At 42.1% G+C, this 14,898-nt stretch overlaps 4 protein-coding genes across 5 annotated transcripts in view; 3 read left to right on the forward strand and 1 right to left on the reverse strand.

Annotated features, from left to right (window-relative positions):
* The first annotated feature begins 179 nt into the window (after positions 1-179).
* On the forward strand, positions 180-1,489 carry LOC132986757 (otospiralin-like). Of its 2 annotated transcripts, none has more exons than XM_061053359.1 (3): positions 180-566; positions 751-854; positions 989-1,489. In XM_061053359.1, the coding sequence occupies exons 2-3, from the start codon at positions 755-757 to the stop codon at positions 1,213-1,215; spliced, it is 327 nt and encodes a 108-aa protein (XP_060909342.1). In that variant the 5' UTR covers positions 180-566; positions 751-754; the 3' UTR covers positions 1,216-1,489. The 2 variants fall into 2 exon arrangements, with proteins under 2 accessions (XP_060909342.1, XP_060909343.1); XM_061053360.1 differs by having other exon boundaries at positions 186-566; positions 777-854.
* Positions 1,490-2,167: 678 nt separating this feature from the next.
* LOC132987513 (cilia- and flagella-associated protein 251-like) lies at positions 2,168-5,675 on the forward strand. The gene is made up of 2 exons (XM_061054629.1): positions 2,168-2,198; positions 4,978-5,675. Exons 1-2 carry the CDS (start codon positions 2,168-2,170, stop codon positions 5,673-5,675), a joined length of 729 nt encoding a protein of 242 aa, XP_060910612.1.
* A 1,831-nt stretch (positions 5,676-7,506) lies between these two features.
* On the forward strand, positions 7,507-12,380 carry ecrg4a (ECRG4 augurin precursor a). Its single transcript, XM_061053349.1, has 4 exons — positions 7,507-7,627; positions 10,730-10,777; positions 10,911-11,080; positions 12,090-12,380. The coding sequence occupies exons 1-4, from the start codon at positions 7,558-7,560 to the stop codon at positions 12,237-12,239; spliced, it is 438 nt and encodes a 145-aa protein (XP_060909332.1). The 5' UTR covers positions 7,507-7,557; the 3' UTR covers positions 12,240-12,380.
* Positions 12,381-12,578: 198 nt separating this feature from the next.
* The window catches only part of uxs1 (UDP-glucuronate decarboxylase 1), a 38,075-nt gene continuing 35,755 nt past the window's right edge, over positions 12,579-14,898 (reverse strand). Inside the window, exon 15 of the mRNA XM_061053348.1 lies at positions 12,579-13,419. Within this exon, the coding sequence (XP_060909331.1) occupies positions 13,288-13,419 (132 nt within the window). The 3' untranslated portion in view covers positions 12,579-13,287. The remainder of the gene's footprint in view (positions 13,420-14,898) is intronic.

Raw genomic sequence — 14,898 nt, forward strand, 5'->3', positions numbered from 1 at the left:
TTACTTCCTGTTACTGTAACCATTGAGGTGTTTGGCCAGGGGGCATATATGTATATTGGCCAATTAGCTCATGTAGTGTCATTTTGAATGGCAGTGTTTTGAAATGGCAAACATGTGACTTTATGTCAGATTGTTGTGTCTTATGCAGAGGACCGTGTTCAGTGCATTTAAAAAAGTGCAAAATTTGTGTAAAGCAGAAAATGTGTTTCGACTTTTGGAGACTTGAGAAGAGGTTTTGCTCTCTGTGTGTCAGTTTAAATAATTGTGCTATGCATGTCATTTTAGTGTGTTAGCAATTGGAAAAAAAAAACTGTAAAAAGACAGACATTGTGTCCGTCCAATCAGCGATGATTATTGTCTACCTTTAACACAAACGTGTGAAAGAGTCTCTTTTGGCACACCTTTGAGACAGTCAGGTGTGAAGAGGCAATGTGTGAAACACAAACATGCTGCCCTTCCTGTCTTCATCTAATCCACATTCATTGACTTGTCATCCTGAGCTCAGTCTAACCTGAGAGGAAGACGGATCAGGGACGGGACCACGAGCATTATCTCTTTCTGATCAGGTAAGTCAGGAAGGAAGGAAGGAAGACGGCCTTGACACGTGGCAGTTTCATTATCTGTTCTCCAGAGATGTGGATTGAAGCTGGCACACTCAAAATATTACATTTGATGAGATGTTCTATATGGACCTGTATTCATTAAGACACACAGGTTACCATGGAGTGGAACAGAATAATCTTCCTGCAGGTCAATGCTTTTGTATTTTCTCTCAGGTGGTGCAGGGATGATGCGTGCTGTGTGTGCGCGCGTGCTGCTCTGTTCCCTCCTGCTCATCATCCTGCCTCCTACAGGTATGTTAGCCTCTAATGTGGGACAAATTACATACATGGACTTGACATTGTTATCTGCAGCAATTCTGACATGACAAGGCGTGAAACAATGTTTGCACCTCTCTCTCTCTCTCTCTGTGTGTCTCCTCTGACAGCAGCGGACGGGAGCGAGGCGGTCGACAGGGGGGAGGCGAGGGAGAAACGAAGCCTGCCGTACTGGGGGCTCTGGTCGTCGGATTTTCTGGGCTGGTTGGAGGAGCTGCGAGCGCGGGCGGCTGACGCGGGGGTGCAGGACCTGGCTCGCACTTTCTGGGCCCACTTTCCCATCGCCAATGAGCTGGGCTACGATAGTCCAGAGCCTGACCCCCAAACGGAGGAGTGAGGAAGAGGAGACCAAAGGGTTAAGATGTGACATTTAAAAACCTGTAGGCAGGATGAAGTCAACTGTAAGACCTGTATAGATTATTAATGCTTGAATATTCAATACTAGTTCTGAAAGCAAAAGATAAATGTGACATTTGAATGCACAAATTAAAAAGATGGCAGAAAATGTTGTACTAACAGGTATTGTTTTGCTATTTTTCCAACCCATTAAACAACACCAAGAACTGCAGCCGGGACTATTTTTTAACAACTCATCTGTAAAAACAATTTTAAACTTTCAGAAGCAGACTTTTTATTGTATATTGAGTTGTTTTGTCACTTTTCTGAGGTAAAGGATCTTAATAATTCTTTCATCACTTGACGTCTGTGAGACTCCAAACAGAAATAAACGCATCATTTCCTGCTGTCGACTTCTTAAATATTTGATCTTGTTTAGAGAAAATTCTGAAATAAAGAAAACTGAAGCGTCACTGTGATAGAACTACGCTGAATGTGTTTTATTGATGTTTTTAAACACGGCCCTGCTTCTTTAAGAGACGGTCACAACTCGATATCAAATTGAGGCTTAAAAATGTGTTCAACTTTCAAATAATAAAAGGCTTTCATTGTAAAAATCATTTGGACTTTTTTTGTGTGGGAGCATCTGGGGTGTGTGTGTGTGTGCTGAAGCGTCAGACTCTCGGGTCAAACCACTCAAAGCTGTCAAGTCAAGTGTGAGGAGAAACAGGGACGGGAGGAAGGGACGAGGAGACAGAGAGTCTGACGGGGTTAGAAAGGCAAACAGACAAAAATTGTGCTTCGGAGCAAAGTTCAATGTAAATGTTTTTTTAATTTGACGATATATACTTTGACTCTTAACTCCCAGGACACCAAAACAAACACAGTGCACACATGAGAGGGGTTTAACTGATTCTGCTTTTATCTTCGTCCAGGAATGCTCTGATGCAGCGATGCTCATTTCACGCTTTTCTGGACAGCTCAGTGTGAGATTCATTTAGATGGAAAAGATCCAACCTTCTGATGGAGGGATTTTTTTTTTTTTTTGGGGGGGGGGAATGCATTTTTTTCATCCTAAGAGAAATGTCACGTTGTCTCTTGCCCCCTTGAGTCATTCATCCCCCCCGTTCTCCTCTCTTGTTCCAATGTGCTGAAAGGCTGAAATTTACAAACAGCATGACGATGTGTTTCAAGGCTTTTCAGCTCAGATTTTTCTTTATATGTTAAAGGCTTTATATGCGATTTTTTGATCCAGCAGATGTCGCCCTTGAGCACCAGCATGAAACCAAAACAACTTGCGGTGCATTGTTGTGTTAGCATGCTAATGCTAGCGATCTTTATTATGCTCGTATCTTCACACTGCATGTAAATTTACCTGAAATGAGCGTGATCTAGAAACACAGTTAAGCAGTGAGTACAGTATGTTATTCTTCTTTTCTCTAGTCCCTCAATTAAACAACTTTTATACGCGAGGGGAGGAGTCAGCCGGCCGTCCGGGCGATGTAAACAAACTGAAGATAGTACGGAAGGAAGACGGCCTTGACACGTGGCAGTTTCATTATCTGTTCTCCAGAGATGTGGATTGAAGCTGGCACACTCTGTTCTCCTGGAAATATTACATTTGTTCAGATGTTCCATATGGACCTGTATTCATTAAGACACACAGGTTACCATGGAGCTGAACAGAATAATATTCCTGAAGATAGGACTCTGAAAACTCTGAAAACATCACAGACAGTGGGACTCGGGTGTTACACCCATTGTAGACAGTCATGACTCACAGAGTTATTTTCAGAGGATATATTTCTATCTGGCTGTAATATTTCCAGGAGAACACAGTGTGCCAGCTTCAATCTGGCTTCAAGTGTGAAAAATTGCATATTAAGCCTTTAAACTATATATTTATATCCCATAACTTCACAGAAATCTTTCGTTTGAATCTGAAAAAAGCCTGAAGCCAGTGAGCCTTAAGAACAAGAACATCTTCCAGGCACTCACACCTTCTCCCAGTTAGCTGATGAATTAAACCACAGGGGAAATCTTGTCAGAAGCTCTGCCTGCACTGAGAGAACATACGTCTTTCTTATATACGAAGCTTTACAACTCACTCTGACTAAGCTACACATTCAGTTAGATTCACTCTGAGCTGTAGTTTTGTCTTTCCATGCCAGAGTGTGCAGAGCTGTGAATGAGAGAGCGCACAGCTGGCCAAACGCAGGCGTCATAAAGAGGATGTAGACAGTTTTGGCAGATCTTGAAAAGATGTGGGGAGATGAGTTCATAAATGATCCATACTTAACTTGTTCTTCATGTTTTGTTGATTTATTTTGTATTTTCTTTTCCTTCATTACATCCCCATCTTTCAAACATCCATCCTGAAGTGTGTGCATCGTCTGCCAGGACTGAGGTTTCCTGCATTCCAGCTCAACCTGCGAGAGACAGAGAGGCTGATTGTACCAAAACCAAATACTTTCCTACTCACACACACACACGCACACACACACACACAGAGAGACACACACAGAGACACACACACAGACACACAGACAGAGACACACACAGAGACACACACAGAGACACACACACACACACACACACACACACACACACACAGAGAGAGAGAGACACACATGCGCACACAGACAGACAGACAGACAGACAGACAGACACACACACACACACACACAGAGAGACACACACACACACACACACACACACACACACACACACAGAGAGACACAGAGAGAGACGCACACAGAGACACACACACACGCGCGCACACAGAGAGACAGAGACACACACACACACACACACACACACACACACACACACACACAGACACACACACACACACACACACACACACACACACACACACACACACACACAGAGAGAGACACACAGAGACACACACAGAGACACACACACGCGCACACAGACAGACAGACAGACAGACAGACAGACACAGACAGACAGACACACACACACACACACACAGAGACACAGAGACACAGAGAGACACACACACACACACACACACACACACACACAGAGAGACGCACACAGAGACACACACACACACACACACACACACACACACACACACACACACACACACACACACAGAGAGACACAGAGACACAGAGAGAGACGCACACAGAGACACACACACACGCGCACACAGAGACAGAGAGACAGAGAGACAGAGAGAGAGACACACACACACACACACACACACACACACACACACACACACACACACACACACACACACACACACACACACACACACACACACACACACACACACACACACACACACACACACACACACACACACACACACACACACACACACACACACACACACACACAGCCGACAAGTTCAAGGCCATTTGAGAGGAATTTTTTTGTTTTTTGTAATGAAAGCTCTATACAGAAACATTTTATCATTAAGTCTATTAGAAAGTCTGCTTTGTGCAGACAGAAAGAAAAACACAATCGCCCCCTTTCAAATGAAAAGTTCAATTCATTAAGAAAACATTCTTTGTCAATACGATGCTTTCAGCTACCGACACCTACTCGTGGCTGATGTTAGCTATGAATTCTCCTTGCACACATGAACTCCTGACATTTTTTACAGTAAGAGGATCTGAGGACCTGATTTTTAGTGTCTGGATCTGCTTTTCACATTTCCATTTCACAGCTGGAAATGTTCAGTGTTAGAAGCTCTGTAATAACTCGATATGCTCTGTGTGGTTAGGGGAGGCAGTGCGGGATGAGAAAGAGGAGGAGGAGGAGGAGAAGGAGGAGAAGAAAGAGGAGGAGGAAGAGGAGGAGAAGGAGGAGGAGGAGAAAGAGGAGGAAGAGGAGGAGGAGGAGGAGAAGAAGGAGGAGGAGAAAGAGGAAGAAGAGGAGGAGGAGGAGGAGAAGGAGGAGGAGGAGAAAGAGGAGGAAGAGGAGGAGGAGAAGGAGGAGGAGGAGGAGAAGGAAGAGGAGGAGGAGGAGGAGGAGGAGGAGGAGGAGGAGAAGAAGGAGGAGAAGGAGAAGAAGGAGGAGAAGGAAGAGGAGGAGAAGAAGGAGGAGGAGGAGGAGGAGGAGAGGAAGGAGGAGGAGGAGAAGGAGGAGGAGGAGAAAGAGGAGGAAGAGGAGGAGGAGAAGGAGGAGGAGGAGGAGAAGGAAGAGGAGGAGGAGGAGGAGAAGAAGGAGGAGAAGGAGAAGAAGGAGGAGAAGGAAGAGGAGGAGAAGAAGGAGGAGGAGGAGGAGGAGGAGAGGAAGGAGGAGGAGGAGAAGGAGGAGGAGGAGAAAGAGGAGGAGGAGGAGAAGGAAGAGGAGGAGGAGGAGGAGAAGAAGGAGGAGAAGGAAGAGGAGGAGAAGAAGGAGGAGGAGGAGGAGGAGGAGAGGAAGGAGGAGGAGGAGGAGGAGAGAGACTTTTTACTGTTGGGGAAAAGGTTTGCATAAAGTAGGGCTGAACAAAGTTGGCAGCTCGCATGAAGCATAAACCAAACAATTTTTGGAAACGTCAGGAGTGCAGGGCGTGTGTGAAATAACAACCGAGAGCTGGATACAGCGCCACTTCATCTTAGTGGTCAAAGCTTTGTACTACACTTAAAAAAGTAAAAGTGAAATCCCTGCATCCTCCACTTTGATTTTCTGCAGTAAAGTAAATGTTGAAACTGACGAATCTACCAGAAGGTCCTTACTTTATTAAAACACAAGCAGGGTTGAAACAGCAAATAAAGAACTCTCAGCTTAAGACATAGCAAAAGAAAATTTCAAAATAAAAGCCTAAGTATTTTTAATTCCTGAATGCCAAATAATGGAATTTCAAAGATGCGATTAAAATGCAATTGCTCAGGATTAAACTGTGATTAATCACCATTAAACTGATTAATTGTTTGACAGCCCTAAAAACCTTACAAACCAAACCGTGCAATAAGACTGAAATATTTCAAATGCACACTCCATGAAACTTATTTACTTCATCTGTCGTCCCGGACGCCCGGCCATCACCATCATACTGTGTCGTCCTTACGACCACCGGCGTCCTCATTCATGCACGGTCTGCTCTGACCTCCACCTCAGGAGGTGAGGACAACAGGAACGCGAGGAATACAAAGGAGAAATCCTACCTGCTTATTATCCCTGCTCCATGATAAAGCATCTTGAGATAACACTTGTTATGAAGTGACGAGATACAAATAATTGATTGACGTGATAGACTGCACTTCTGTTCTCAGTGCACCTGGATCAGGTCTTTTTCATAGTCTTGAAATGAGACTGACCCTTAAAGGGATACTTCACCCATTTGCATTAATCTTTGTATCATTAGAAACCTGGTAGTATTTTTAAATGGTCGTGCCTTAATTTTCCCCTGAGATGGGAAATCTTTGTATTTCTGAGTCTGAAAAGGAGCCTCCAGTGACGCAAAATGACGATTTTTGCGTCACTGTTGCGGTTAGCGGTGTGAAACTACAACGCTAGTTCCTCATATTTTCAACTACTGAAGCTACAGACCAATCACAGATCAGTGGGTGGGAACTGTCCGCCATATTGCTTGGAAGCTCAGCTCTATGGAGAAAGCTGATAATGGCAAAAAATTTAAATATAGCGGCCGCCACTGGGGCCACCGCTGTGCATTCTGGGATTTGGTGTCTTTCATCCACATGAGCCAAAAAGACACTTTCTGCCTTTTCTCGGCCAAGAAGGCACCAACTTCAACATTTATTTCACATTTCTACATATATGACCCGATGTCTATACAGATTCATGTTTCAACGGGTGAAGTATCTCTTTAATGACCCTGACTGCATGCTCTTAGTGGGCTAAATGATTGACGTTTTAAACAACAGCACACAGATTTGTTGAATACCTGATGTATCTCACTGTGGGGAATACAGTAATTAAACCAGATCTTTCCTCTTTTATTTCAGGGTTGCGTCAGAAAAGGCTGTTGGAAAAAAAAAACAATACAGAGAAACCATCAGCATGCAAAATTATTTTTTTTGCAATGCAGCACCCTTCTTCAGAAATTACAATATGTGGACATCCTACAGCACATCTATCTTTAGAGTAAAACTGCAGTTTGTTCAACCCTCTTGCTGTATTTAAAGGCAAAAAGTACCCGGGACAAATAAATAAAAAATCATCTATCAAGGAAAACGAAAAATTCCCAGTTTCAGTCGTGTGTTTCTGCAGGAAGGTAAACGACATTCCACTGCTGTAGGCCAGTTTCCACTTGAAAAGTCTGGGTCACCGCCCACTTTTCCCTCTGGTTGTGCAGCAGTTTAAGCACAGTTGATGCCTTTAAGTCGCTCTGAGAAGACTCTGCGAGGGGAACAAGATGGCATCCCGGCAGCTCTGCTCGAGGTTAATGGGGTTGGCTGTGTTATTGACTCTGCTGGCTCTTAAAGGTGAGCTCAATCCTTTTTGATTTTTCTTTCTGCTTTCCTTTCTATATGTTGTATTTTAAGTCCACATGTTGTATATCTTTCACAACATGTGGCTTTTAAAAAAAATAAAAAATCAGCATTTATTTTTAGATCTTCTTTTGTGGTAGTAAGATGAACCTCAACACCAGCTCGGTGAGGTTTTTCCTGAGGAATGCAGTGAGGCCAATTTGGATGACGTTAGTTTTGAAGTCGTTTAATCGTTAGATGACGTAGCAGATCAGCGGATTGTGACGCTACATCAAAAGTTAAAGGTTTTATATGTGATTTTTCACACTTAAATGTAGAAATCAAGTATATCCTCTGAAAATAACTCTGTGAGTCATGACTGTCTACAATGGGTGTGACACCCGAGTCCCACTGTCTGTGATGTTTTCAGAGTTTTCAGAGTCCTATCTTCAGTTTGTTTACATCGCCCGGACGGCCGGCTGACTCCTCCCCTCGAGTATAAAAGTTGTTTAATTGAGGGACTAGAGAAAAGAAGAATAACATACTGTACTCACTGCTTAACTGTGTTTCTAGATCACGCTCATTTCAGGTAAATTTACATGCAGTGTGAAGATACGAGCATAATAAAGATTAGAGAGACTCTGATGTCTCTTTATGACTTACAAAAGCACAAAAAAAAATCATCAGTAACACCAAAATTAATTCTCTATTGTTTTAATAAAGAAAGGACTGCATGGTGTCAAACAAAACAAACAGCCCAAACATCCTTTTTTATATTCTCCATGGCAGAGATTATTCACAGATGATGCATTTGAGTGTTAAAATAATAATAAGAATAATAATTGGGCTACTCAACACAAACCAAAAGTTTCTCACAGGTGCCTTTAGAAAAAAAAACAGTTATTACAGGTCATCCCGAGGGGGTTTGAACACCTGTGAAATATTTCAAGGCAATAAATCAAACACGACTTTTGGAGTCAAGCCTCACAAAACCATAAAATAAGAATCTCATCATAGTGCAAGACATTAAGACGTTAGTGGATAACCAGAGTCTGTAGTAAACACGTTTTTAGGGTACAAAATTCCAAAGTAATCCATCATGTTGTTAAAATGTTTTAGTCCAGATAAAAAAGTGAAAGATGCCAAATGGTCCGGTTATAAATGCAGATTTTGGACGAGGTATTTCCAAAGCCTATGACATCATTAAGTGATATCCTGCCCTCTCACTTCTGTTTCATTTCTTTTTATCAAAGGTGCAACTTTATCCTTTTATCTTATTATAAATGGGTAGCTCAGTGGTGCAGTGCTTTGCTCTGTTTCCTCACAGTAGGAACATTTGAGGTAAAAAAAACTCCACTTTATTCCTGATTGGAAATTTTATCTTGTGACTGTCTGAGGTGACCCCACAGTCTAACAGAATGATTAGGTCCATAGGTGACTCTATTGTGTGAATGGGTTGTTGGTCTTTCTATGTCATCCTTTTCATAAAATCACTTCTCCCACTCACTCACTCACTCACTCACCTATTTAGTTTTGTCAGCTGAAATTGGTTCCTTCACTTCACAGCCCTCTTAAGGAGAAGGAGCATAGCTCAAGGACTGCAGGATATTTTTTTATAAAGTGTGCGTATTGCCTGCTTAAAAGTGCACAGATGAGCTGATTAATTTCAAATATGCAGGGTGTTTGAAAAGATGAAAAAAAACTCAATTAGATGCTCTAGAAAGAATGACTCCTATACTACATATGTAAAGGACAGCATGCTGTATACAGAGGAAACATTCTGCAGGATTTGAAAAGTAATCTTCTGTATCCTTCACCTTCTAACCGTAGAGTGAAAATGTGTTGTTCTAAAGTAAAGACATGGACTGTATTCCTGAAATAGTCTGAGGCACATGCTGTCGAGTTCTCAGGCAGATTCAGCCTACATAAAACCCTGGGCTTCATGTATAAGCTTTGAGAGAATGCTCAATCACCTCCTCAAGTGTCTGTTAAACATCATGATATTGAACCGGCTGTATGAAGCGAGACACCTCATTATGCCCACTTTGTCTGTTTCTTAACGCGGGCGTACCGCTCCGGTGTGAGACGCGAGCAGCAGGAAGGAAGTCGGCGTAGTAAATATATTTACCTGCTAATTGCCCTCTGAGTAGCTGCATACCATGTGTGTTTGAAACTCACCCCTTAACAGCGCTCCCATGCTGCAGTTTGACATTTAGATTTATAATGAATACTGAGAAAGAATTGAGCCATTCAACTGCGCTGAGTTGAAATGAAACAGGGGGAAAAGTGATGCATGTAAAATATTAAAGGCTTTATATGTGATTTTTTGATCCAGCAGGTGTCGCCCTTGAGCACCAGCATGAAACCAAAACAACTCGCGCTGCATTGTTGTGTTAGCATGCTAATGCTAGCGATCTTTATTACGCTCGTATCTTCACACTGCATGTAAATTTACCTGAAATGAGCGTGATCTAGAAACACAGTTAAGCAGTGAGTACAGTATGTTATTCTTCTTTTCTCTAGTCCCTCAATTAAACAACTTTTATACACGAGGGGAGGAGTCAGCCGGCCGTCCGGGCGATGTAAACAAACTGAAGATAGGACTCTGAAAATTCTGAAAACATCACAGACAGTGGGACTCGGGTGTTACACCCATTGTAGACAGTCATGACTCACAGAGTTATTTTCAGAGGATATACTTGATTTCTATTATATTTAAGTGTGAAAAATCACATATAAAGACTTTAAAGTTAATCATTAAAATTACAGCAGAGTAAGTAGAACAGGACAAAATGTGATTTTGATGTAGCTTTGACAAAATAAAAAGTTTTTTTTAGCCATCTCTGTTTACTAAACTAAAACAAGTAAAGCAACAGCTTCATTATAAGAAATAAGATGAGATCAGATCCCTTCATCGCCCCCCTTTGACTTGAGCATGTTCATCCCCCGACTTGGAATGTTGTCATTAGAAATTAACTGTGTGTGTGTTTCTTTTTTTTTATGTAAATGAATGACAGCTGGTTCAATTTGAAATAACTGATCAAACTTTAAACTAACCTGTCATGAAGGGTGTTAGTCCTGCAGCTCATTATCTCCCTCCTGCCTCTCCTCCCGCAGATGTATCCAGCGGCAGCAGCTTGAACAAGATCTTAGGGAAGAGAGACGGTAACATTTTTAATTCACACTACAAAAACGCTACAAAGAAAAAGACGAGTATAAAGTATTTTAAAAATGACCCTTAATTCTGTTGCTCTGTTGTGACCCCCCCCCCCCCACACACACACACACACCCACTCAGTGGCAGGTGTTGGTACCGCCCCCTCAAAGTCATCCATCGCCGTCCCCTCCTCCAAGGCTCAAGAGTTTCTGGCCAAATTGAGCAGAACCAAGAGGAACATTTGGGATCGCAGCAGGCCAGACGTACAGCAGTGGATTATGCAGTTTATGCACATGGGGTACGACGAGCAGGTGGGTTTGTGTTTGTTTTTTCCAGAGGGTTCAAGTCCCAAAACAAAACAAAAATCTCCAGTGACAAACAGCACATAGATTTACCTCCCTCTGAGAAATTAATCTGCACACTGGGAGGGACGGAACATACACACTCTCTCACACACACTCACACACACACACACACACACACACACACACACACAGCAACATGAGTCATGCACTTAATACACACTCTTTGTTTTATGTGGTCTTCCAGGCGGGTGGCCCAGGTTCGAGTCCAGCCTGTGGCTCCATTCCCGCATGCCATTCCCCATTCTTTCTCTCTCTCCCTGATTTCCGACTTTATCCACTGTCCTGTCTCTCAATTAGAGGCACAAAAAAGCCCCAAAATAAATCTTTAAAACATTAGGGCTTTTTCCCTTTTTTTTCAGGCCACTGTAAATCAAATATGATCCAGATAAATAATGCTTGAGGTTTTTCAAAACTTATAGATAGATCAGACAAAAAAAACCCCTGACAAATTCAACACAAACACTTGGAAAAAAAACAGAATAAAACCCGAAGCAACCTGTATGCTTCTGTTTCTCTGATATGCAGAAGACCCTCAAAATGTAAAGGGGAAAAGATGTGGACTGCAGTCTGTCCTGATTGTGTTTTAAACATTGTGCTGCATCACTGACTTGAATAACTACAAATGCAGAACTGACTTCCTTCTTTCAAACACAAATTGAAGTCCTTGTACGAAGCTGATTTCAGTTTTCTTTCAGGTCAGTTACTTGTGTGTGGAAAAGATAACGAGAGAGAGAGAAAACTAATCCCCTAACGCCACCATCTTTGACAGCATGTGTTGCATGCGATCCATTCGCTGCTGCTGTTTCCGTAAAAGGCCTTTTCAAAGTGGGCCTTTCAACCGTGTCTATTCTCATGACGCTCTTACAGGAGACCTTATCAACTGCCTCTGCTTCTATTAGCTTGGGACTGATTTTCTAACAAGCAACATGGTCTGTGTTTATGTTCTCTCATACAGAGGCTGGAGGCCGACCTGTCATACTGGATGGACCAAGCTCGCTCCACTGACCAGGGGCGTCAGCATCAGTATGACGAAAACGCCCCCTTGGGCCCCCGAGACCACAGCTCTTACAGACATGGAGCTAATGTCAACTACGACTATTATTAACACCAGTCTGGTCCGGTCTGCTGGTTTGACACCTGCCGTGCAGCCGTCATCATCCGAGAGCTCCGACAGTATAACCCCCGTCTCGATGCTTTATCTGGACCCTCACATGTTAGGAAATAAAAATGGAAATAACACACAGAGCATTATTTTTACAGAGCATCACCTGTGATCTCAAAGTGAGTTTGTTTCAGGCATAACATTTCTATAAAATGCTGTTAAACTCTGATGCTACGTTTTTTTTCTAAATAAAGATATGGCTTAGTTCTGTCAAAGTCTCCTGTTTGTTTTAATTGTATATTTGATAAATAAACATCTTTTCTCATTAGATCATACACAAAATATTGGAAATATTTTATTAAAATAGCATCATCTGAGGTTGATAATGCAAAATCCTGACATGACATTTCACAAAGCAAAACACCATGACGACCTGATAAAACACATAATCATTCTGTAACAGTCTTTTCGAGAAGATCTTTTTTTTTTTTTTTTTTTTACCAGTGTGCTGCATGAACAGCCAGCAGGGGTCTGGCACGCTGCTGATAAGAGCACAAAACATCCAGAGAGGGGGGGGGGGAAAGACACCCCCCCCCCCCCCCCCCCCAAAAAAAAAAAAAAAAAAAAAAACAGATCCAGGTAGCTCATCTCTGGAGACAAAAATTCATGAAACTGATAAAATAAACACTACGCACTGATTCACAGCACAAGCTTTTTGCATGATTCTCCGTTTGCGATTTTAAATAGCAGAAGCAAAAAATTCACACAAAAAAAAGAAGACAGGCTGGGTTCAGATTTCTGTTTCTGTCCATCCAACAAGAAAGCTCCGACACTGAAGCGCCCTTTTTCCCAGAGTGCAGCTGTGCTTCCTAAACAAGGAAACAACAACATCTCTTTCAAGTTGTTTCTGCTTTAAAAAAAAAAAGACACAATATCCCAGAGTGCTTTTCCTCGACAGTGTATTTCAGATGGTTGCACTCTCGGGGTCTCCTCAGGAGTCTTTTTTAAGTTCCTTCACTTTCTTTGAGAGTCTGTGTTTGGACGCTTGACCTCAGTTGTGTCGGGGTCTTCCTTTCTTCATGCGGGCCGCTTTAGGTTTGGGGATGTACTGGTTGTTGGCCTGGTGCTCCAGTTCCCTGCTGAAGTATTGGATGGTTTTGTTCAAGCCTTCCTCCAGAGGTACCTGTCAACACAAGACAAGCCACACAAGAGAGGAGAGGATTATAAAATGGAAATCCCAGCCACATACTCTACCGCTCATAATGAACTATTGAAGGAGACTCTCCAAACACAGCGTAACATTTTGTGATTACTAATTTAGTCAGCGAATAATATCCTTAATTATGTCTAATCAAGTACTCCTCAAGTACCGAGTTCTGCAGTTTTATTTTAAGCAGCCGGTCAATTATTCTTAATGAGCATAACATGCTTTAAAAAAAAACATATTGAATATACATTTCACACTTTAACAGCTACATGATGGACTTCAACTGAAACAAATATGATAACTTGTCTTATGTTGCTTAGAAATTAAATTCTAAAACACTGTATGGGAACTAAAAATGTATATCTTTTGGTACTGCTATGTGATTGGTCAGAACCACTGTCTGTGATGTTTTCAGAGTGCTATCTTCACTTTGTTTACATCGCCCGGACGGCCGGCTGACTCCTCCCCTCGTGTATAAAAGTTGTTTAAATGAGGGACTAGAGAAAAGAAGAATAACATACTGTACTCACTGCTTAACTGTGTTTCTAGATCACGCTCATTTCAGTAGACATCTCCCTTTTTTTTACATCTTAATATGATAGATTAAACAAACCAAAGAAAAAACCTGTTTGTGTCAGTGTTGTAAAAATGAATTAGTCAGGCTGAGCTGATGTCACAATTCTGCAGGAAATATTCAGGAACAATCACTGGAAGAGGGTATCATGACGTTTATACCACCTAACCAGTGAATGACTGGTTCCATACTACTACACGCCTCCCCACCATCAGCTCAGGAGCGCCCGCTGTGGGCAGCTCCATCACTCTGACATCTCTCCATTAGTGCATGTCCATAGGATCCTGTTTGTGCATGTGTGTGTTGCATGACTACAGAGTGTAAAAACAGAAATTTCCCCTTGCGGGGATCAATTAAAGCAAATCTTAATCTTAATCTCTTCAAACGAGGACACAATTTATGACTTCTGTGGCGCCCTCTCAATAACATGTCCTCTCTATGTCATGTCTTACGTCCCGATGCCCCTCCCCCCTCCCCCTACACCCCTAGTGAGAGGGCAATTTAGGAAGATATTTTTGGCAGTTCGTCTGAAAATTTCTAGGAATTTCTCATGAGTTCATGTGTAAAATTGGTATAGAGACAAATAGCTTTTCATATCACTTTGACCGGAACTCATACCGGTAATAAATCATTCATTTGACATTTGGTTCTGTGACTTTGAATGCTAAGTCACACACTGGTACAGAGAATAATCTATCCTCATTAAAAAAAGAACGGTGTAATGTAATGATGATTTTAATATGTATCATGTTAATCCACCTCTGTGGAATAGATTCAGGATCAGCTTGCAAGAAAATGACTCTGATGATCAGTGTAGGTTCAGGACGTGAGATGTATGAAAACAGGAAGCCAGATCATTAAATGTTGATGAGACACTGATC

This window comes from Labrus mixtus, chromosome 13, assembly GCF_963584025.1.
Source record: "Labrus mixtus chromosome 13, fLabMix1.1, whole genome shotgun sequence".
In the NCBI taxonomy this organism is placed as follows: domain Eukaryota; kingdom Metazoa; phylum Chordata; class Actinopteri; order Labriformes; family Labridae; genus Labrus; species Labrus mixtus.